General features: G+C 40.1%; 2 protein-coding genes across 2 annotated transcripts in view; both read right to left on the reverse strand.

Annotated features, from left to right (window-relative positions):
• Positions 1-18,996, reverse strand: part of LOC140526978 (utrophin-like) — a 31,237-nt gene extending 12,241 nt beyond the window's left edge. Inside the window, exons 1-3 of the mRNA XM_072643591.1 lie at positions 18,930-18,996; positions 10,945-11,139; positions 2,926-3,098 (exon numbers count right to left, since the gene is read on the reverse strand). Coding sequence (XP_072499692.1) covers positions 2,926-3,098; positions 10,945-11,139; positions 18,930-18,980 — 419 coding nt within the window. The 5' untranslated portion in view covers positions 18,981-18,996. The remainder of the gene's footprint in view (positions 1-2,925; positions 3,099-10,944; positions 11,140-18,929) is intronic.
• On the reverse strand, positions 7,467-9,537 carry LOC140526976 (transcription initiation factor TFIID subunit 7-like). Its single transcript, XM_072643589.1, has one exon. The coding sequence runs from the start codon at positions 9,401-9,403 to the stop codon at positions 8,324-8,326; it is 1,080 nt and encodes a 359-aa protein (XP_072499690.1). The 5' UTR covers positions 9,404-9,537; the 3' UTR covers positions 7,467-8,323.
• Positions 18,997-22,812: the final 3,816 nt, after the last annotated feature.

The following is a 22,812-nucleotide window of genomic DNA, read 5'->3' on the forward strand; positions in this document are numbered from 1 at the left end:
TCCTACATAGATATGGATTATTAGTTTTGAAATAGGAAGTGCTTAAGTAATAATTTGTACAATTAAGGCTGACTATAATAATATTATACAATCATCCCATTAGATGATCTAAATCACTGAAAGGGGAAAGATTATAAAAGTCGATACGAGAAACAGATGATCCCCAAATCTATGTAGCTAATCCTAGCCTCTCTCCAAAGCTACCATCAATCAACAAGCATTCATTAAGTGCCTCCTAGGTGCTAGGCATGACGTTAAATTCTGGGGACGCAAAAAGAGGCAAAATATAGTCCCTGCCCTCAAGGAGTTTATAAACTAAAGGTGGAAGACAACATGCAAACAACTATATGCCAAGCAAGATATATACAGGATAAGTAGAAAATAATTAACAGAGAGAAGGCATTGGAATGACAAGGGCTTTTTTAGGGAAGACTTCCCATAGAAGTGGGAACTCAGGGAGGTCAGTAATAACAGCGGAAGAAGAAGAGAGTTTGAGGGATGGGAGACAGCCAGAGAATGCTAGAGCTGAGAACTGGATTGTCTTGTTTGTGCAACAGCCAGACGGCCAGTGGCACAGTATCAAAGAGTATGTGTCAGGGAGTAAGGTAACCTAAGACTGGAAAGGTAGACATGTGGGTTAGGACAGGAAAGACTTTGAATGCCAAACAAAGCATTTTGTATAGGAAGTCGTCAGAATTCATTGAGCAGGGAGATGGATGTAATCAGATCTGAGCTTTAGGAAAATCACTTTAAGTGGCTTAATGGAGGATGGAAAGGACTTGGGGGAGACCTGCACCAAGCCAAAACCTACCAGCAGGCTATTGCAATAATCTAGCATACACCTTTCTTGTAGTTCCTGGAATATGATACTCCATCTCTCACATCCATATCTTTGCAGTGGCTCCCCTTCATGACTGAAATGCTCTGCCACTGTTCCTTCACACCTGAGTTTCCCTGGCTTCCTTCAAGAATTAAATCAAATCCTACATTCTACAGGAAGCCTTTCACAATCCCCTTAGCAGCTAATATCTTACCCTCTTAGAACTGTCACTGCTGCTGAGTCATTTCCGTCATGGCCAACTCTCCATGACCACCCCCGTTAGGGTTTTTCTTCTCAAAGATATTGGAGTAGTTCATCATTTCCTTCTCCAGTTCATTTTACAGACAAGGAAACTGAGGAAAATTGGGTTATGCGACTTACCCAGTGTCCCACATCTAGTAAGGGTCTGAGATTGGATTTGAAATCAGGTCCTCCTAATTCCAGGCCCACCACTCTATCCACTGTGCCATCTAGCTGCCTACTCTCTTAGATTATCTTCCATTCATTCTGTATTTATCTTATATTCCTTTCCATGCTGCTAACCCCATTAGACTAGGAGCTACTTAAGGGCAAGGACAGCTTTTTTGCCATTTTTTGCTTGTCCAGCCCTTAGCACAGTGGCTGGAACACAGTAAGCACATTAAAAATGCTTAAATGACTGACTGACCAAAAACTAATTATTACTCAGAAAAAAAGACTTTTGTAATCTCATGATGTCTTATGTATAGAAGTGTTGTTTCCAAAGTTGTATTTCTTTCTCCTGTCATGTGTTGATTAGCAAGTATCTGAAATTGTTTGACATATAAATTATTTTGCCTCTTGCTTTCCTTTTCCTGCCATCTGCTGCACATCACTGTACTCTCTCACAATGTAATCATTCCCATTAGAATATGTGATAGTAAAGAAAAATCAAAGCAGCTATCTTTCACACCAGCTTCAGTTTGGTACAGAGAAAGTTAAAAGCATTGGCTTCAAAAAAGTTTTCCAATTACAAAAGAAGTTTGCTGTTCATGGTATGTCATCCTTTTTTTGGGGGGGGGCCAAAGATCAGATTAAAAAAAACACATTAAGAAATATAGCGTTAGGCTGTGATTTTTTTACATTTTTACTCCATTCACAGATAGGGTGTGTGTGTGTGTGTGTGTGTGTGTGTGTGTGTGTGTGTGTGTGTGTGTGTGTGTGTGTGCGTGTGTGTGTGTAACATCTAATATTCACATAGCTCTTCAAGGTTTGCAAAATGACTTACCAATAGTAATGTATCTCCACAACAAGCCTAGAAGGTTGAGACCATTATTATCCTCACTTTACAAGTGAAGAAACTGAGGTAGACAAAGGTTAAGAGACTTGCCTAGCATTACATACCTACCAAATGTTTGAGAGTAGATTTGAACTCAGGTCTTCCTGACTCAAGGTCCACCATGCTATCCACAGTACCATCTATAAAAACCTCTAGGCATATTATTATTATGAAGTTACTATGAAATGCGATGAGCACCAAGCTGTAATACAGACATCAATGATAGGCAGCCATAGTATAGTGGATATAGATGAATTTAAAGTCAGGAAGACCCAGGTCCAAGATTCTCTCCTACGTATCAGCAATGTATCCACAGAAAAGTCACTTCAACTGATAGTACCCCAGAAACTTCTCTAAGATTATAAATTATAAAACAGATGCAAAACTCTACTGGAACAGAGAATCTCCATACAAAGGAGTTTCTTACACAGTCAATCCCATTTCCTTCAAAAACATACACAGAAATTCTTAAAACTTAGAAAAGAAAATTTAGAAAAAACTATCACTCATCCATTAATTTGATATGAAATATTAATTTGTATTATCCTTAATTTGTTACTATATTGGTTTTATGATGATCTTTCCAAAACTATTGGTCATAAAAATTGAATACATACACAAACACAATGATAATAGCAGTTGTAGATACTCAGATTTTCTATAAGGCAGATTTAGGAATAAGGCAAGAAATTTAATCATTTGACTAATGTGGGAGGGGGTATGCGTTTTTACTCCTTTTCAAGACTGCTGAGCCTCATATTTTTTTTTAAAAGTCCTTAATAGTAAATATAAGCTAAAACAGACTTACCTTTTATGATCATAGTAGGTTGTTTTCAGACTGTTCCACTTTTCGTTCAAGTGGTTCAGTCTTTTCTCAATCAGAATGGCTCCTAGATGGGAAACATCCAGTATAATTCTGGGCTCCTTCCTACGAAGAGCTGTAATCTGCTCCTCGACTTTGTCCAGGAGAGAATTGATTTGCTATAAAAAAAAAATGTCAAAGAGACTTGGGTTTGGATACTACCTCTAACAATGATTATATTAGCTGTATGTCCTTGGGTGAGTCATTTCACCTCTCAAACCTCAGTCTCCTCAACGATGAGACTGGAATCATAGCTGCAGTAGCTACTTCACAGGACTGCTGGAATATCAAAATGCTGTGCATAAAGTGCACAGCAGGTTTGAAAGTACGGTAGCAGCGCTGGCTATTATAGAATATTACAATAGCTCTCCCTTTACACGTAGACATCATATAGACTTTTTATCATGTAGACTTATTAAACTTTAAGTTACAAGGCTGGTATTAATTTGCACTGTGGAGTCAGTTTCCTCACTCAGAGTTATAAAGTCATAATTCTTCCCTTCCCTCCTCCCACTCCCATAAAAATAGTACAGATACTAAAAGAAATAGTAGCAGCTGTGGTCATTAACCTTAGGGCCCCCATTGAAAGTCATTCTGAAAGAAGGTCATAATACATACAAAGCATAAAAAGAATGGACAAAAAGGGGGAGGGGGGCATGAGGAAGGAACCAAACGAGTTACTCAGGCATATAGAATTATGCTTTTATATATTCAGCCATATGAAATCATCAATGTTGGTCTTTAAAGCATAGATGACATTACCATTCATAGGAGTAGGAGAGAAGAGTAGCACATACCAATTTAAAACTGAATAAAATAAAAAACATAACAAAATCACAAGGAAAGGAAATAGAGTAAATGGTCAATTATTGGGAAATAAAGGAATTGAGATATATGTTCATATACGCTAGATATATGCTGTATGTACACACATATAAAATTGACTGAGGCAAAAGTTAATATGCTATCTTGCTTCATCAGTGGCATGGTTCATATATGCAATCTCTACTCAGCAACTTAATACAATGAATTTAGAAAATTAGATTAAGGAATTTTTGTAATAGAAAGAAGACTTATAATTGGTGTAAATAGTAATGTAATCATCTCTAGTATGCCACATTTCAGGAAAGACTAGATTGGAAAATGGGAGGCATGGATTCCAGATGTGGCTCTGCCTCTGCCTAGTTAAATACACTCTCAAGTTTCCTTCCAAGCCTGGAACTCCATGACTAAAACACCCTGTGATGATCTTGCTTTGAAATTACAGTTCTCCATATGATGTGCTACTGAATGCTAACGGTATAAAATCTAATACGTTTCACTCTAGTTTCTACTTTTATCATAAATACATTCCCCAGTTATTTCTTCACCATGCAGTTTGTACTATGACCACTATTATCGGTATTCCCTCCAAAAGAAACTTGGATTACATCCCCTGAAAAGCCAGCTCTGATGGGCAAAGGTTTGGGTTGAATCTCCCCAGTGCAAGGACGCCATACCATTTTGAAGACATCTCAGTTTCGAGACATGTCCCTCACCCAACATACATATAATTTTTTCTCTTACCCTTTCTATGTTGTCTTCTCTTATTAATTATTCTTTAAGCTGCTTGAGGGCATGAACTGCCCCATTTATTTTTATGTCTCCCCAGCCCTTAATGCAGTGCCCAATACATAACAAGTGTTTAATAAATAAATACCTTGCTGTCATTATAGCTCTGAATACTCCAGAGTAGCTATCTGACCTTCATCTCTCATAGCTTCCGTTTCCTCAACTATAAAATGGGGATAGGATACCTCACAATGCTATTGCAGTGACCCAATTAGATGATACATGTAAAATGTTTTACAGATCTTAAGGTGTCCTAAATGCATTTATCAGAGAAATAGTTTTGATGGACTCTAGCCTCTGCTCCCAGCATCAATATCCCAACTTCTTCATATGCCTCACTACCTCACTAGAACAGCAGGTGTGTCCCTTACCTCAACTACATACCACATCCACCTAATATTAAATAGAACCACAATAGGCAGCCATCAAGAAAGTAGCACCAAGAGGATGCTGAGCAGAATCTTTTACCACTAAATCATAACCTAAGTGGATACATGCACAGTAACAGCAAAGAACTGGCCTCAGGTGAACTTAGGATGTAGAGAGGGTTATTATAATATCATTAGTGTACATTAATATCCCCTTTACCCCTTTTCTGTATGCATTCTGGATAAACATATTTCCACCAAGGCTAGGAACCCTACCGATATCAATTCAGCCCTCTGATAATTTACTCTTCGTATATTCTGTAAAGATGAGTTGCACCTTTTGCTCCATAAAAATCTCTATCTTGCTTTGTTAACCTGCTGGTTCCTCTATGGAGCCTAGCCTGTTTGTTGAGAGCATAATCCTCAATAAGGCTTTGCTTGGGCTGGAGATGGTCTGAGTCTGTGAAGTCTTTCAAAACAAACTTACAACATGCCTTGTAACACCACAACGTTTTTGACACCCAGCATGGAGAGGAGAGTCTGATTCTGATACTTTTCAATCAAAGGTAAGTCTTTTCCTTTCCTCTCTCTTGGCTGGGGTCCCTCAAATACCTAGGAAGTCTTGACAAGACACTTGGGGCCCCAGTGTCCATGGGCAATTTCCCTGTAGACACAGGAAGCTCTTTGAGGAACTTTACAGTCAGCTCTGAGCTGGCTTTATCCCTCTCTGAGGGACACCACATGATCAAGTGAATGGTGGCTACCAAAAGGTTTTCTTTGCATTCACTGCCTTCCCCCTACCCAATCCAAAACCATAGGACTCCCCACTAGGCAAGTATCCTGCAAAGTTTTAACAAATTTGACTTACAGGACATGAAAACAATTCACATGAGTGTAAAGAAGGTAACACAATGCCTGGGAGAGGGAGACACTATAAGTACTAACTAGGATTATGAGCTTCTTCATTGGATGGCACCGCTATACAATGCCAATGGTGATGAGATGCCCAATTTTCCGTGTTAGGTAATTTGGAATTGTAAGCCTGAAGTCACCTAATCAGTAATGGGTTTGTTTCAAGTTTCAAATACATAATATTGTTTCAAATTGGTAAACTATTGTATTAGTTCCAGAAAGTATTGGATTTTCCTCATTCTAGAGGAAGAATTACCATAGGGTGAACAGGCAGACCCTTCTCTGTGGTTCTTGTCAATTCCTCTTATTCTGTAAATTTTCCTGTGTGGACAAGTTCATCAGCCCAGGAAAAGAGCTTGTTTGGGTTACAGAGTTCCTAAACAATGAGCTTGGCTTGCTGAGAATGTGCAAATTTATGTATTATATACAAATATATTTATCTGTATATTACATGCATGTATACTATTATATAGAAATGATTTCTAATGATTGGTCTTTACACCAGGATAAATGTAAATTCAAGAAGGAAAGAAAAACAGGTGAAAGATGTTCAGGGAAACTTCTTATGCATGAAAGTTATGGTAACATTTTTATTGCTCCATTAAGAGTAAAAATAATTCCATCTAGCCCTAAGCTGAGTTTGATGAAACTTGCCATTTAAGATAAAAGCTCTTGGGCCTATAACTGATTTTTTTTTTTTTTTAGTTTGAATTTAGGTATAGTTGTATGCATTAAATCAGTACTCCACCATCTGAGAAAAATGCCACAGGCTACTCAGAGGCGATGTGATATACTCAACTGCAAACGACAACAGGGGGAGGTTTGCTTCTGGGACGACCTTGGCACAGCCTAGCCTGGGATCCTCCTGGCTCAGTTTCCCCGCTGTGTTCCTTTGAAAAGGAATGTTTCCCAACGTGATGATTTCCGAGTCTGGCTATACAGTGGAATTGTTACTGCATGGTTGATAAACTGTGACTCCTACCAAAAGTCAAACAGAGCTAAGGATATTTTATCTTGTGATATGTGCTATGATCAGGTTCCTACTTCTTCCTTTTATAGCAAATTTCTATAAACTAAGCGAGTAGTCAGTAAAGTATATGAGCAAATGTAAGTATGTGAGATCTTGCTATTTTGATCTAAATTTACAGTCATTCCGTGGCCTAAGCAAGAATTGTGAGCTTAAAGTCAGGAACCTCTTTTGTTTCTGTTTCAGGAATGAGATTTCAGTACAGTTCAAAGACAACATAAGGTTGTAAAATGTTTCAAAATGATGTGAGAATAACTGGGTACTGGTCCAGTTGACTGAGGAACCTAGCTGTCATTCTATTAATTACTAAAACTAAATCAGAAACATCTTTAGTTTGCTTTGGAAAAGAGAATTTCAGTGTCACCCATTTTCTTAAAGTGAGGTAACCTATGAAATATTTTGAAATATTTTGTTTTACATTAATGGAAAACTCAACTTTATGATGTACATGTTTCCTTATGAAAAAGTTACTGATATGTACTATTTTGGAATTAATTAAATATCCTCCAAAGTTTTTTTTTTTTTTAATTATAATTGAAGTAAAAGTTAGCCTCTTATGAGTATATTCATTTCTTTTCTTTTCTTTTTTTTTTTTAGGGAGTCAAATCACTCTTTAATGTAGTTGGAAAAACTTCACAGCATGAAGAATTAACTTGGAACTCTTATAGTAAGTCCAAGGTGAGCCAGAGTTAAACAAAAATGTAACATGTAACACTAGAAAACAGAATAACATCTTTATCAGCTGTGAAGGGTAGATGCAAAATGCAGCCTTAAAAGTTGCCAAACATGGTCTATCACTTTCTCATATCTTAAAAGATTCTACAACATATCACAGAAATAACTGTTCATTAATCCACTGAATATCAACATTAATGAAGTAAAAAAAAAAAATGGAGACATACGCTTGGTAGGAAACTTTTGTTACAGACACGAATGGCTGTCACTTGTATTTGCTGTGACAGTTATCTACCACTATATAACATGCTCCTCTACATAAGAGATTTAGAACAGTTGAGAAACTAAAATGTACACAAAACAAGCTTTACAGCATCTGTCCTCTAATCTTTTTATAGTTGAATTGGTTCTTACCACAAAGTAACAGTTAAGTTCTGATTTTGAGAAGGAAAACCTTGAAATAAATGTGGGAATTAGAGGATGAACTATTTGGTCTATTAATCCCAAAACTCTTCTACAACCAGTCTTCTCTCACCTATCGCCTTCTACTTATTAGTGTGTAAGTTTCTAGCAAAATAAACAGTGTTACAGAGAGAGAAATGGGATGAAGTCAAAATAGGAAACAGAAAAACGGTGAAATGAAAATAGTCAAATTTCCACATTAACAATGTATATTGTCCTCAACCCAAAGGATGGAATGTGAGCCATTTACCAATGTGAGGACAACAGTGAATTTGCAGGCAGGGACCTCTTATTTCTCCAGGAGTGATTCTAGCTGTTCCTGCAAGGAACTGAGCTGTTGTTTCTCTCTTTCTTCCTGCTGTTTGAGCTCAACCAGCACAGCCTGAAGATCGGTCTTGAGTGCCAGATTTTCTACTTTGATGATAAGATCTTCCTGTCTTTTTGCTCTTCCTTGAGTTTCTTGGAGTTTACCTTTCATCATATCAGTCTGCTTCTGAATTCCCAGGACCATCTGATTTGTTTCCTCATTTTCTTGGCGCTGTTCATCAGACTCATCAAGCTTGTCTTGTAGTTGCCTCTCTAGGTCTTCCTCAGTGTCAATGATGTTTATATCTTCATCATCATGAGGATGTCTTTCATCTTCCTCTTCACTACTGCTGCTAATATCATTAAATATCTCCCGAAGCTCATCATGTTCTGAGGAGCCATGGCCCTGCTTATGACTCATTCCTGGAGATGAAATTTCTAGGCCTGCTAGGGAAACTGGGTTGTCCACTTCCTTTGTTTCATCTTCTGCAATCACCTCCCATCGGGTACTGACAGCTTCTGCATCTGTACTGAGAAGCCTCTTTACTTCTTTTTCCACATCTGGTGATTCAATGTACTTCTTCTTGGCTGTCTTACGGAACCTCCTCTTTCTGACATTCTTCAGAGGCAGAGTGATACCATGGTTCCAGATGAATTTCCTCTCCCGGTCCTTATCTTTTTTCTTGCTTGCTTTTGGATCAGTGGTGGCAACTGGTTCTTCTGGAGGCGGGTAAAGATCCCCATCCACACTGCACACAAGCATCTGGCAGATATCTGCTGTCTTATAAAAGGTTTTTTTATCTATAGTTTTCAAGGATTCAGTAATGCAGGGCAGGTCAACTACCTTAGCAGCTAATGGGGCATCGTCCACATGGACAATTCCATGACGTCCATCTGCATGTAGTTCAATGGTCAATTTATCTTTCAGGTTGACACTTCCAGACTGTATTGCCCTTCTCACAGTGGAAGCATAATCTGGAGGCAGACGTAATATGAATTGGCTTTCCAACTCATGGGGAGCATCTTCTTTGTTCTTGCTCATTTTCTGTTTTGTAACAGTCATTTCCTTTTGTCTTACTCCACAATAAATGACTATCACTCAAAATCCTATGCTCTGGGTTTAGGTCCCAAAACACTCCTCTGGCATTTTCTTGGGAGACAATGGAGGCTGTTTTGTGGTAGACCCAGGTAAGTCACAACCTGGCTAGGCCTCCCTTAAGTGTCTTCACCTCAAACGAGCAGGAATCACGAAGAACGCAAAAACCACGCTCCCGCCCCTGCACCTGAAGCATATCCATTTCTACAATTCCTTAACTCAGGGGTGGAAAGCTTCTACCTGCAAGTGTTGTAACTTGCATTTTTATGTAAAGGGTTGGATAATCAGTAGCATCTGATCTTCTTAAAGAAAACTGGAATCAAAGTGGACATTTTTAAGAAACTAATAAAATCAGATAATCCTGTATATCAAATGCAAATGATTCTAATGGGGATCTTGGTTTCTCCTTATAATTGGGCCCTACATACTGAAGAGCCAGATTTGTGTTTTCCAGACAACAGGCCATTGCTCACCTACACTTAGGTGAACAGTAGATTCCAGCCCGTACCCACCCATGATCCCCAAAATGTGGCCTATGCTCGGTTCTGGGAGAGCTCTGGGAGAGCTTTGAGGCAGGGACAGCTTCTATTCCTCTTTGCATCCAGAAGAAGCTACAGAAAACTGAGACTTTCATCCCTTTTCCCAAATGAATTTGGGATCCAGCTCTTTGAGGAGAGAATGATGGAATGTAGCCACTGTACCCACCCCCAATCTCCCAGCTTCCCCATGTGCTTAATTCTCTCACTAGCGCAGCAAGTGTGTCCATTACCTCAGCCACTTAACACATCCATCTAGTCTCAGACAGGCTCCCAATAGTCAGTCATTAAGAAAGCACCACCAAGAAGGTGCTGAGCAGTGGAGGGCTGCGCAGGAATAGCAAAGAGCTGTTCTTAGATGAACTTACGATGTAGAGAGGCTTGTTATAATATCAATATTATCCATTAATACCATCCAGTGTCCTTTTCTGTATATATTCTGGGTAACCGCATGACTAGTTCCACCAAGGCTAGGAACCCTGTCCATATCAATAACCTCATTCAATATTTTAATATTCATATATTCTGTAATGACAATTGCATCTTTTGCTCTATAAAAAGCCCTGTCTTGCTTTGCGAAGCTGCTGGTTCCTCTAAGGAGCCTAGTCTACTTGTTGAGAGTATAATCCTTAATAAATGCTTTGGCATGGGTTGGAGATTGTCTGAGTCTGTGAATTCTTTTGAGACTGCCGCACAACACACCTTGAAACACTGTAACAGTTTCATAACATGTCCCTAACTTTGCAAAGCTTTGCAAAGTTTTTGTACATAATCAATTTTACCTACAAAACTTTAAGAAGCATAATTATATTTACCTAGAAGAGATAGGAAAGAGACAGGATTGTTATATCACCAATTTTGGGTGCCATTTCACTTGGCTGCAGGTCAAAAAATACATGGTTTACTTTAAACAAATTGCTATCTCAAAATGTCATTTGACTGCTCCTCTTCAAATATAACGTTGACAATTACCTTTACTGACTCTTCCTGCGCAGAGAACTGTTTCGAGAAACCACTGCTGAGATTGGTAAAACTGAGTAACACTTCTAGGTGCGCCATGGAGAGTAAGACTTTGTTAATTTCGAGATAATCTCTAGGGAGGGGAGTGGATCTATTTCCACACAGATGTGGATGATCAACTGTAACACTCTGCTCAATGGGGGTCACCTGTAGAAAAAAAAGGAATATGGTTAATACATACTCATCTAAAGGGAACACACTGTAAATTATAGTAAGCTGAAATCAAACGAAAAAAGCACTTCTAAGTTACTACTCTGTGGTAGACATTGTGGAAATGTACAAAATTTAAAATGAAATAAAACAAACCATATTCTCAAGAAGCTTACATTATATCAAACCAAAGTGCTACCGTTCCCAAAGACATTAAGAATTTTTAAAACAACATATTTACCAAAAGCAAAATGTTAGAGAAATAGTTCTATTGGTAAAGCAAACCTGCACATATAAATACTCTAATACAGTATTTAAAAATCTGCACTCCTGCAAACTTCTAGCAATCTCATTTCAGTATTGACTTGAAATACACTATAAAACAGAATCTAAACATTATTATAATGACCAATCAACAAAGTACATTTGGAGAGGAAATTTTCTTCCTTATTTCTCATTTATATCACAAGCTATAACATTTTTCAAATCCCCCACTAATACTACACAAAATTATAAAGGGCTTTCGTATGTTTTAACCTGAATTCTTAAATATACTTCCTTAGGAACTACTATAAGAGGGAAATAGAGAATGGTAAAAATTATATTTTGAAGTTTTCTAGTTACAGTTCTACCCTCAAACAACCTCTCCTCCTTTGATGTCAGCATCACACAAATATAATCAGGATGAAGAAACTATTCGGTTGGTGTTTCTTCTAAAAAATATGCTTTTCAGTTAATGGAAAGTTCACCTGTGCAGGAACAGAGCTCAAATTTCACATAAAAGCAGCAAGGAACCAAAAAAAAAAAAAAAAAAGCAAAACAGAAAAGGACTTAAGTATAGAAAGTTACTACAGTGACAGGGAAGATCAAAGCACAAACTAGGAGGAAGACAATAGTGTAAAAATGACTCCTTGTAAAACTCAAAGAAGAATGTAATTTGGTCTTAGGTCCAAAAAGAACTCTTAGAAGAGTTAAAAAGGGATTTTAAAAAACAAATTAGAGAAACAGAAAAAAAATTTTATTCTCCTTTCTCTTTCCTTTTTTCCTTTTCCTTTCCCTTTCCCCTTTATTCTTTTTTTTTCCTTTCCCTTTCCTTTTTTTCTCTCCTCCATCCTTTCATCCTCATTTCTGTCTCTTTTCTGTTTGTTCTTTGTTCTTTGCTTTCCTTGCCTTCCCCTCCCTTCCTTCTTCTTCCCTTCCTTTCCTCTCCCTCTGTCCTTAGAGGGTATTATACCCTTACCTTGCAGTAAGATACTCAAAACAAAAGAAAGGAAGCTGGTATCACAGAAACCTGGAAGTGTTTAACAGATTAGATTTTTTACACTCACAACATTCCATTCTTGATGATGTAACACTGAGCCCCACCCAAGCCCCCACCCCCAGCTAGTCCTCACTTTTGTCCAGAGGACCACTCAGAATGAATGTTCAAAAAAACAACTCTCTGTTTTGGCTAGAAACCCTGAGGTTCCGCCCCCTCCTACTTGATTTTTTGACAATATAACAAGAGACCTTTCTTTACTTCAGAATAGAGGGGTAAAGTGTAAGAAGACATGAACACTAGGAAGGCAGGGTGTGAAGGGCTTTGAATACCAAACAGTATTTGATATTTTATACACTCTACCACACTTGACATTGATCACTTCTATTATGACCTACTGTTTGGATTTTTATCACCGTTAGCCGAAATTCCTGTCCTGAGCTACATAAAAGGAAAGATACTATTTCTTTCCCCATTTTTCAGATCTCTTTGGAATAGAGACCTAGTAAGGTATACTGCTGGATCAAAGGGTATACACATTTTTGTGGCCCTTTGAACATAGTCCTAAACTGTTCTCCAGAATGGTTGGATCAGCTCACAGCTCCACCAACAATGAATTAGTGTGCCCACTGTCCCACATCATCTCCTAGGATAAGTTCATCAAATCACAACTCACCCCCATGTTCCTAATTCCTATAATTAGAGGGTTCAAAGGTGAAGTACCAAAATTCCTACCCATACTCCCAGGGCTCCTGCTCCACCATACCTCTTTCTTGCCCCAATTTTGTATATTGTCCTGATGTGACAGTCCTCTTCCAGAAAGAAGGACAAACAACAACCTGTCAGTAGTACAAACTGCCCCCCTCCTCCTTTCCCTTTTCCTTTCCTTCCCCTCTTCTTCCCATTTATCCTTGCCTTTTCCTTTCCTTCCCCTTGCCCTTTCTTCTCTTCCTTTCCTTCTCCTTTCCCTTTTTCTTTTTTCCTTTTCTTTCCCTTCCCCTCCCTTTTTCTTGCCTTCCTTTCCTCTCCCTCTGTCTATACCGGGTATTATACCCTTACCTTCCAGTAAGATACCAAAACAAGGGCAATGAGAAAAAGGGAAGCTGGTATCCCAGTAACCTGGAAAGTGTTGAACAGATTAGATTTTCTACACTTATATCACTCTATCCTAGATGATGTAACAATTGGGCCCCACCCAAGCCTCCACCAAGTCCTCCCTTGGATTCAAAAGACCACTTGGAATGAATGCAAAAAATGGCATCTGTTTTGACCAGAAACCCTAAAGTTCTGTCCCTCCTAGATTGTTTTTTTGACAGTATAAAAAGGGACCTTTCTTTACTTCAAAAGAGAGGAGTAAAGTGTAGGAAAACATGAAAACTGGGAAGGCAGGCTCTGAAGGGCTTTGAATACCAAACAATATTTGATATTTTATAGACTCTACTACACTGTACATTGATCACCTCTCTTGTCACCTACTGTATAGATCTTTATCACCCTCTTTCCCAAGTTCCTGTCCTGAGCTATGTTAAAGGAAAGATACTATTTCTGTCCCCATTTTGAAGATCTCTTTGGGATAGAGACCTAGTGGGTATATTTCTGGGTCAAACGGTATGCACATTTTGTGGCCCTTTGGACATAGTACCAAATTGTTCCCCAGAATGGTTGGATCAGCTCACAGCTTCACCAACAATGAATTAGTGTGCCCACTGTCCCACATCATCTCCTAGGATAAGTCCATCAAATCACAACTCACCCCCATGTTCCTAATTCCTCTAATTAGAGGGTTCAAAGGTGAAGTACCAAAACTCCTACCCATACTCCCAGGGCTCCTGCTCCACCATACCTCTTTCTTGCCTCCATTTTGTATATTGTCCTGATGTGGCAGTCCTCCTCCAGAAGGAAGGACAAACAACAACCTGTAAGTAGTAGAAACTGCCCCACCTCCTCCTTTCCCTTTTCCTTTCCTTCCCCTCTCCTTCCCATTTGTCCTTGCCTTTTCCTTTCCTTCCCCTTCCCCTTTCTTCTCTTCCTTTCCTTCTCCTTTTCCTTTTTCTTTCTTCATTTTCTTTCCCCTCCCTACTAATTGCCTTTCTTTCCTCTCCCTCTGTCTGTACAGGGTATTTTACCCTTCTTTTCCAGTAAGATACCAAAACAAGGGCAATGAGGAGAAGGGAAGCTGGCATCCCAGTAACCTGGAAAGTGTTTAATAGATTAGATTTTCTACACTTATATCACTCTGTCCTTGATGATGCAACAATGGAGCCCCACACCCACAAAGTCCTCCCTTGGGTCCGAAATGCCACTCAGAATGAATGTAAAGAATGCATCTGGTTTGGCCAGAAACTCTGAGGTTCCTCCCCCTCCTAGATTGATTTTTTTTACAATATAAAAAGAAACCTTCCATTACTTCAAATGAGAGGAGTAAAGTGTAGGAAAACATGAAAAGTAGGAAGGCAGGCTGCAAAGGGCTTTCAATACCAAACAATATTTGATATTTTATACACTCTACTACACTGTACATTCATCACCTCTATTGTCACCTACTGTATAGATCTTTATCACCTTCTTAGCCAAGTTCCTGTCCTGAGGTATGTAAACGGAAAGATATTATTTCTTTCCCCATTTTGAAGATCTCTTTGGGATAGATACCTAGTGGGTATATTTCTGGGTCAAACGGTATGCACATTTCTGTGGCCCTTTGAACATAGTACCAAATTGTTCCCCAGAATGGTTGGATCAGCTCACAGCTCCACCAACAATGAATTAGTGTGCCCACGGTCCCACATCATCTCCTATGATAAATACATCAAATCAAAACTCACCACCATGTTCCTAATTCCTCTAATTAGAGGGTTCAAAGGTGGAGTACCAAATCTCCTACCCATACTCCCAGAGCTCCTTGCTCCATCATCCCTCTTTCCTGCCTCCATTTTATATATTGTCCTGATGTGACAGTCCTCTTCCAGAAAGAAGGACAAACAACAACCTGTCAGTAGTACAAACTGCCCCCCCTCCTCCTTTCCCTTTTCCTTTCCTTCCCCTCTCCTTCCAATTTGTCCTTGCCTTTTCCATTCCTTCCCCTTCCCCTTTCTTCTCTTCCTTTCCTTCTCCTTTCCCTTTTTCTTTTTTCCTTTTCCTTCCCTTCCCCTCCCTTTTTCTTGCCTTCCTTTCCTCTCTCTCTGTCTATACCAGGTATTATACCCTTACCTTCCAGTAAGATACCAAAACAAGGGCAATGAGGCGAAGGGAAGTTGGCATCCCAGTAACCTGGAAAGTGTTTAACAGATTAGATTTTCTACACTTATATCACTCTGTCCTTGATGATGCAACAATTGGGCCCCACACCCACAAAGTCCTCCCTTGGGTCCGAAAGACCACTCAGAATGAATGTAAAAAACTGCATCTGTTTTGGCCAGAAACCCTGAGGTTCCTCCCCCTCCCAGAGTGATTTTTTTTTGACAATATAAAAAGAGACCTTCCATTACTTCAAAAGAGAGGAGTAAAGTGTAGGAAAACATGAAAACTAGGAATGCAGGCTGCAAAGGGCTTTGAATACCAAACAATATTTGACATTTTATACACTCTATTACACTGTACATTGATCACTTCTATTGTCACCTACTGTATAGATCTTTATCACCCTCTTCGCCAAGTTCCTGACCTGAGGTACGTAAAAGGAAAGATACTATTTCTTTCGCCATTTTGAAGATCTCTTTGGGATAGAGACCTAGTGGGTATATTTCTGGGTCAAAGGGTATATGCAGTTTTCTGTGGCCCTTTGAACATAGCACCAAATTGTTCTCCAGAATGGTTGGATCAGCTCACAGCTCCACCAACAATGAATTAGTGTGCCCACTGTCCCACATCATCTCCTAGGATAATTCCATCAAATCAAAACTCACCACCATGTTCCTAATTCCTCTAATTAGAGGGTTCAAAGGTGGAGTACCAAAACTCCTACCCATACTCCCAGGGCTCCTGCTCCACCATACCTCTTTCTTGCCTCCATTTTGTATTGTCCTGATGTGACAGTCCTCTTCCAGAAGGAAGGATAAAGAACAACATGTCATTCGTACAAACTGCCACCTCCTCCTTTCCCTTTCCCTTTCCTTCCCCTCTCCTTCCCATTTGTCCTTGCCTTTTCCTTTCCTTCCCCTTCCCCTTTCCTCTCTTCCTTTCCTTCTCCTTTCCCTTTTTCTTTTTTCCTTTTCCTTCCCTTCCCCTCCATTTTATTTGCCTTCCTTTCCTCTCCCTCTGTCTACACAGGGTATTATACCCTTACCTTCCAGTAAGACACCAAAACAAGGGCAATTAGGAGAAGGGAAACTGGCATCCTAGTAACCTGGAAGGGTTTAACAGATTAGATTTTCTACACTTATATCACTCTGTCCTTGATGATGCAACAATTGGGCCCCACCCCTATCGAGTGCTGACTTGGGTCCGGAGGACCATTCAGAATGAATGTACAAACAACTGTATCTGTTTTGGCCAGAAACCCTGAAGTTCTGTCCCTCCTAGATTGTTTTTTTGACAGCATAAAATGAGACCTGTCTTTACTTCTAAATAGAGAAGTAACGTGTAAGAAGACATGAAAATTAGGAATGCAGGTTGTAAAGATCTTTACATACCAAACAGTGTTTTATACACTCTACTACACTGTACATTGATCACTTCTCCTACTGCAATCTTTTTTATAGATCTTTATCTCTTTGTTAGCCCAAGTTCCTCTCCAGAGCTATGTAAAAGACATAAAAGACAGTAAAAGATAGTAAAAAAATGTAAAAGATTCCTTTTCCCTTTTTAAAGATCTCTTTGGGATACAGACCTAGCAGGGATATTGCTGGGTCAAACAAAGGATTTGCACACTTTATGGCCCTTTGAGCACAATATCAAATTGTTCTCCAGAATGGTTGGATCAGCTCACAGCTCCACCAACATTGAATTAGTGTGCCAGCTCTCCCATAGCATCTCTAACATTTATCATTTTGCTCTTTTACCGCATTAACCAATCTGGTAAGTGTGATGTGGTACCTCAGAGCTGTTTTAATCTACATCTCTAAGAAATAGTGATTTAGAGCATTTTTTCATATGACTATAGATAGCTCTAATTTCTTCCTCTGAAAACTGCTGGTTTATTTTCTTTGACCATTTATTAATTGAGGAAACAACCCCCTCATTTTCCTAAAACAAACATAATGGAACCTCTGTGCTAAATGACTGACTATACCATTCCTTCACCTTTCATAATTCTATCAATAAATAACCTTGAATACTATGTTGCATTACTGAATGACATAGGAAGAAATAGTAAAAGCCAACAATAAAACTGAGATACAGATGTTAATAAAAGCATATGGTGCTTTCAAGTTGACAAAGCACTGAATGGATATTATTTCATTTGATCCCCGTAATTCTATCATGTAGATGTTACCATTACACTCCTTCTACAGATGATGTAAGTGAGACTGAATCCAACTGTATAGCCTCAGTCATTCCTGGAAAGGACTTTGCTCCCACAATCTTGAACCTCTGTCCCTTCCAGCTGCACCAGGAATCTGGTGCCCTGTCTGCTTCAAATTCTTTAGAACAAGAAACATCTCCTAGGATAAGTCCATCACATAAGTCCACCATGTTCCTAATTCCTCTAATTGGAGGGTTCAACGGTGGAACACCAAAACTCCTGCCATTCTTTCCTTTAAAGAGGGCAGAAATTGGTATTTCTTATCACTCCACCTTACATCTGATACCCTGCCTGGTTCCACCTCCAACGAATACCCTCTACCCATATGCCCAGTGGTCCTGCTCCACCTTTCTTTCTTGCCTCCTTTTGTGTATTGTACCACTCTTTAGATGGGGGCCACCTCCAGTCATCCTGATCTATATCTTGTTTTGTCCAGAAATCCTGGGCTCTTCTCCTCCTAGATCCTGGGGATTGTTTTGTTTTAATTAGATAAATGGGGACATTCCTTAGCTCATTTCTCAACTTGCTTTAATCACCTAATGGACCTTGACTCAGTCAAACTGAGGTTTGGTAAAGACCTCAGTTCAAAAAAGCCAAGGTCTGCCACTGCATCCAAGGTCATCTCTAGTCATTCTGACTGTTTTCTATCTATCTCTCATCTATCTAGTCGTACTGAATCTCTTTCTTGACACTGGTACCAGAAATTTCCTAAGGAGAAAGTAAAGCTGATGACTTTTCACAGCCCTCCCTCACTGAAATTCAATTCACTGGCAATATATGGCGTCATCTTCCTGTTGTGGCAGTCCTCTTCCAGAAGGAAGGACAAACAACAACCTGTGAGTAGAACAAACTGCCCCACCTCCTCCTTTCCCATTTTCTTTCCTTCTCTCTCCTCATCTGTCCTTGCCTTTTCCTTTCCTTCCCCTTCCCCTTTTCTTTCTTTCTCCTTTCTCTTCCTTTCCTTCTCCTTTCCCTTTTTTCTTTTTTCCTTTTCCTTCCTTCCCTTCCCCTCCCTTTTCTTGCCTTTCTTTCCTCTCCCTCTGTCCATAGAGGATATTATACCCTTACCTTCCAGTAAGATACCAAAACAAGGACAATCAGGAGAAGGGAAGTTGGCATCCCAGTATACTGGAAAGTGTTTAACAGATCAGATTTTCTACACTTATATTACTGTCCTTGATGATGCAACAATTGGGTTCCACCCAAGCACCCACCCCTACCTAGTCCTCACTTGGGTCCAAAGGACCACTCAGAATGAATGTAAAAAACAACTGTATCTATTTTGGCCAGAAACCCTGAGGTTCTGTGGAACGGAGATAGGGGAAGAAGTGAGGCCGAGAGCCTAGGAGCCGTAAACAGGGGGTCATCCAAAACATCCAATTCACCCCCATTTCCCTTTTGTGGGGTGGCTCTAGCTACAAGCATCTTACAATCTGTTCTAAGAATGGGGTCCTGAGAGAGTTTGACAAAGGCCCTTACGTAAAGTATTTCTGTCCATTTTCCCTTTTCGAGGCAAATGTAATTGTAATTTTAAAAGGATATTACATTGTAAGGTCCCAAACATGGGCCACACTTCATTATCCTTCAGGTGATAGAGGCCAAAGTGTGTTGCAAAAGAATACCAACTTTTTCTTTTTAAGGTCTGTTTTTTTTTTTCACTTTTAACATTCATTTTCACAGAATTTTGGGGCTCCAAATTTTCTCCCTCCTTGTCCCCTCCCCCCACCCCAAAACACCGAGCATTCTAATTGCCCCCATCTCCACTCCGCTCTCTTCTCCATCATTCCTCTCTGCCCTTGTCTCCATCCTCTCCTCTGTCCTGTTGGGCCAAATAACTTTCTATACCCCTTTACCTATATTTCTTATTTCCTAGCAGCAAGTATTCCTAAAACTTTGAGTTGAAACTTCTTTTCCTCCCTCCCTCCCTCTCTTCCCCCTCCCTCCCCTCCCCCTCCCTTTGGAAGGCAAGCAATTCAATATTGGCCAAATCTGTGTAGTTTTGCAAATGACTTCCATAATAGTCGTGTTATATAAGACTAACTATATTTGCTTCCATCCTATCCTGCTTCCAATTACTTCTATTCTCTCTTTTGCTCCTGTCCCTCCCTGTGAGTGTCGACCTCAAATTGTACCCTTCTCCCCATGTCCTCCCTTCCATCGTCCCCCCCACCCTGTTTATCCCCTTGTCCCCCACCTTCCTGTATTGTAAGATAGGTTTTCATACCAAAATGAGTGTGCATTTTATTCCTTCCTTTAGTGCAATGTGATGAGAGTAAACTTCATGTTTTTCTCTCACCTCCCCTCTTTTTCCCCAAACTAAAAATAATCTTTTGCTTGCCTCTTTTATGAGAGATAATTTGCCCCATTCCATTTCTCCCTTTCTCCTCCCATATATTTCTCTCTCACTGCTTGATTTCATTTTTTTTTTTTAAGATATGATCCCATCCTATTCAATTCACTCCGTGCACTCGTTCTCTAAGAGTGTGCGTGTGTGTGTGTGTAATCCCACCAAGTACCCAGATACTGAATAGTTTCAAGAGTTACTAATATTGTCTTTCCATGTAGGAATGTAAACAGTTCAACTTTTATAAGTCCCTTATGACTTCTCTTTGCTGTTTACCTTTTCATGCTTCTCTTCATTCTTGTGTTTGAAAGTCAAATTTTCTTTTCAGCTCTGGTCTTTTCATCAAGAATGCTTGAAAGTCCTCTATTTCATTGAAAGACCATTTTTTCCCCTGAAGTATTACACTCAGTTTTGCTGGGTAGGTGATTCTTGGTTTTAGTCCTAATTCCTTTGACTTCTGGAATATCCTATTCCATGCCCTTCGATCCCTTAATGTAGAAGCTGCTAGATCTTGTGTTATGCTGATTGTATTTCCACTGTGCTTGAACTGTTTCTTTCTAGCTGCTTGCAATATTTTCTTCTCGACCTGGGAATTCTGGAATTTGGCCACAATATTCCTAGGAGTGTCTCTTTTTGGATCTTTTTCAGGGGTGATTGGTGGATTCTTTCAATATTTATTTTGCCTTCTGGTTCTAGAATCTCAGGGCAGTTTTCCTTGATAATTTCATGAAAGATGATGTCTAGGCTCTTTTTTTGATCATGGCTTTCAGGTAGGCCCATAATTTTTAAATGGTCTCTCCTGGATCTATTTTCCAGGTCAGTTGTTTTTCCAATGAGATATTTCACATTATCTTCCATTTTTTCATTCTTTTGGTTTTGTTTTGTGATTTCTTGGTTTCTCATAAAGTCATTAGCCTCCATCTGTTCCATTCTAATTTTGAAAGAACTATTTTCTTCAGTGAGCTTTTGAATCTCCTTTTCCATTTGGCTAATTCTGCTTTTGAAAGCATTCTTCTCCTCATTGGCTTCTTGAACCTCCTTTGCCAATTGAGTTAGCCTATTTTTCAGGGTGTTATTTTCTTCCGCATTTTTTGGGGTCTCCTTTAGCAGGGTGCTGATTTGTTGTTCATACTTTGCTTGCAAGTCTTTTATTGCTCTTCCCAGTTTTTCCTCCACCTCTCTAACATGATTTTGAAAATTGTTTGGGCTCTTTATGACCTTTTCCCAGAACTGATCCCATTGAGTGGGCTGGGATGTAGAACCACTGACTTCCATGTCTTCACCTGATGGTGAACATCGCTCTTCCTCATCAGAAGGGACGGGAGGAGAAACCTGCTCACCAAGAAAGTAACCCTCTATAGTCTTGGTTTTTTTCCCTTTTCTGGGCATTTTCCCAGCCAGTGACTTGAGCTCTGAATATTCTCCTCACACCCACCTCGCCTCCGGATCCTCCCAGCTCGAGCTTGGGGTCTGAGAATCAAATGCTTCTTTCCAGCCTCAGTGCTTTGGGTGGGGGCAGGGCTGCTATTCAGTGTGAGATTATGTTCAGGTGCTCAGTTGGGGGCAGGACCTCCTCATGGGCTCAGTTCCCTCAGGGGGTTTATGCAGAGACCTTCAACAATGGATCCAGACTCCTTCCTGCTTGGGGATCCCTGGTCTGCTCCCGCCTCCACTGTTGCCTCCCGAGGGGGCCTGAGTATGGGGGCACCCCACTCCCCTCTCGACCCTCCAAAGAGACCTTCTCACCGACCCCCGTCACCTGTGGGTGGAGGGACCTGCGCGGCTGCTGGAGATCCTGTCCCTGAAGTCCGCTCGGATCTGTTCCTCTCGGTGCAGGGGCCGGGGCAGGCCTGGGCTGGGCTCCGCGTCCATAGCGTGATGGACCTTTTGCGAGAGGTTTGCAGGTCCCTCTGGAACAGAAATCTTATCTGCTCCGCTGTTATATGGCTTCTCCTGCTCCCGAATTTATTGGCGGCTCTTTACTACAGATATTTCATGGGTTGTGGGTTCAGAGCTAGCATATTTGTGTGTTTCTACTCCACCATCTTGGCTCCACCCCCTCTTTTTAAGGTCTTTAGAGCAGTTAAATTTGTTCCAGTTTTGTACAAGACAGCCCAAAGGCGAATTCCTTGGAATTGATGAATTTTGACCCTTTTTTTTTTCTGGAACTGGAAGTCCCCTTAAAGGGGGGCATGGAAGTAAGCCTTGAGGAAAAAAACAAGAGGACAAAAAATAACTGGGCTTTCCCTGATTTCCTTGTGCCCAGGAAATCCAGAAAATTGGGCAACCCCTTAACTGACGTTTTTCTAACCTTCTAGCGCCCAGAAAGTTCAGAGAATTGTGCTTTGGAGGGTATGCCCAGGTCCATGGCCTCAAATACAGCCAATGGACCGACAACCTGAGTCTCTAACTCTAGCGCCCAGAAAGTTCAGAGACTTAGGCACACACAAGAAAAGTAACCGAGTTTTCCCCGGTTTCCTTGTACCCAGGAAATCCAGAAAATTCCCAGGTCCGCTGCCTAACCAATGGACCAACAACCTGAGTCTAACTCTCTAGCTCCCAGAAAGTTCAGAGACTTTGCCTGATACTGGGACCTGAAGCCAGGTC

Source organism: Notamacropus eugenii, chromosome 2 (genome assembly GCF_028372415.1).
Source record: "Notamacropus eugenii isolate mMacEug1 chromosome 2, mMacEug1.pri_v2, whole genome shotgun sequence".
Taxonomy (NCBI): domain Eukaryota; kingdom Metazoa; phylum Chordata; class Mammalia; order Diprotodontia; family Macropodidae; genus Notamacropus; species Notamacropus eugenii.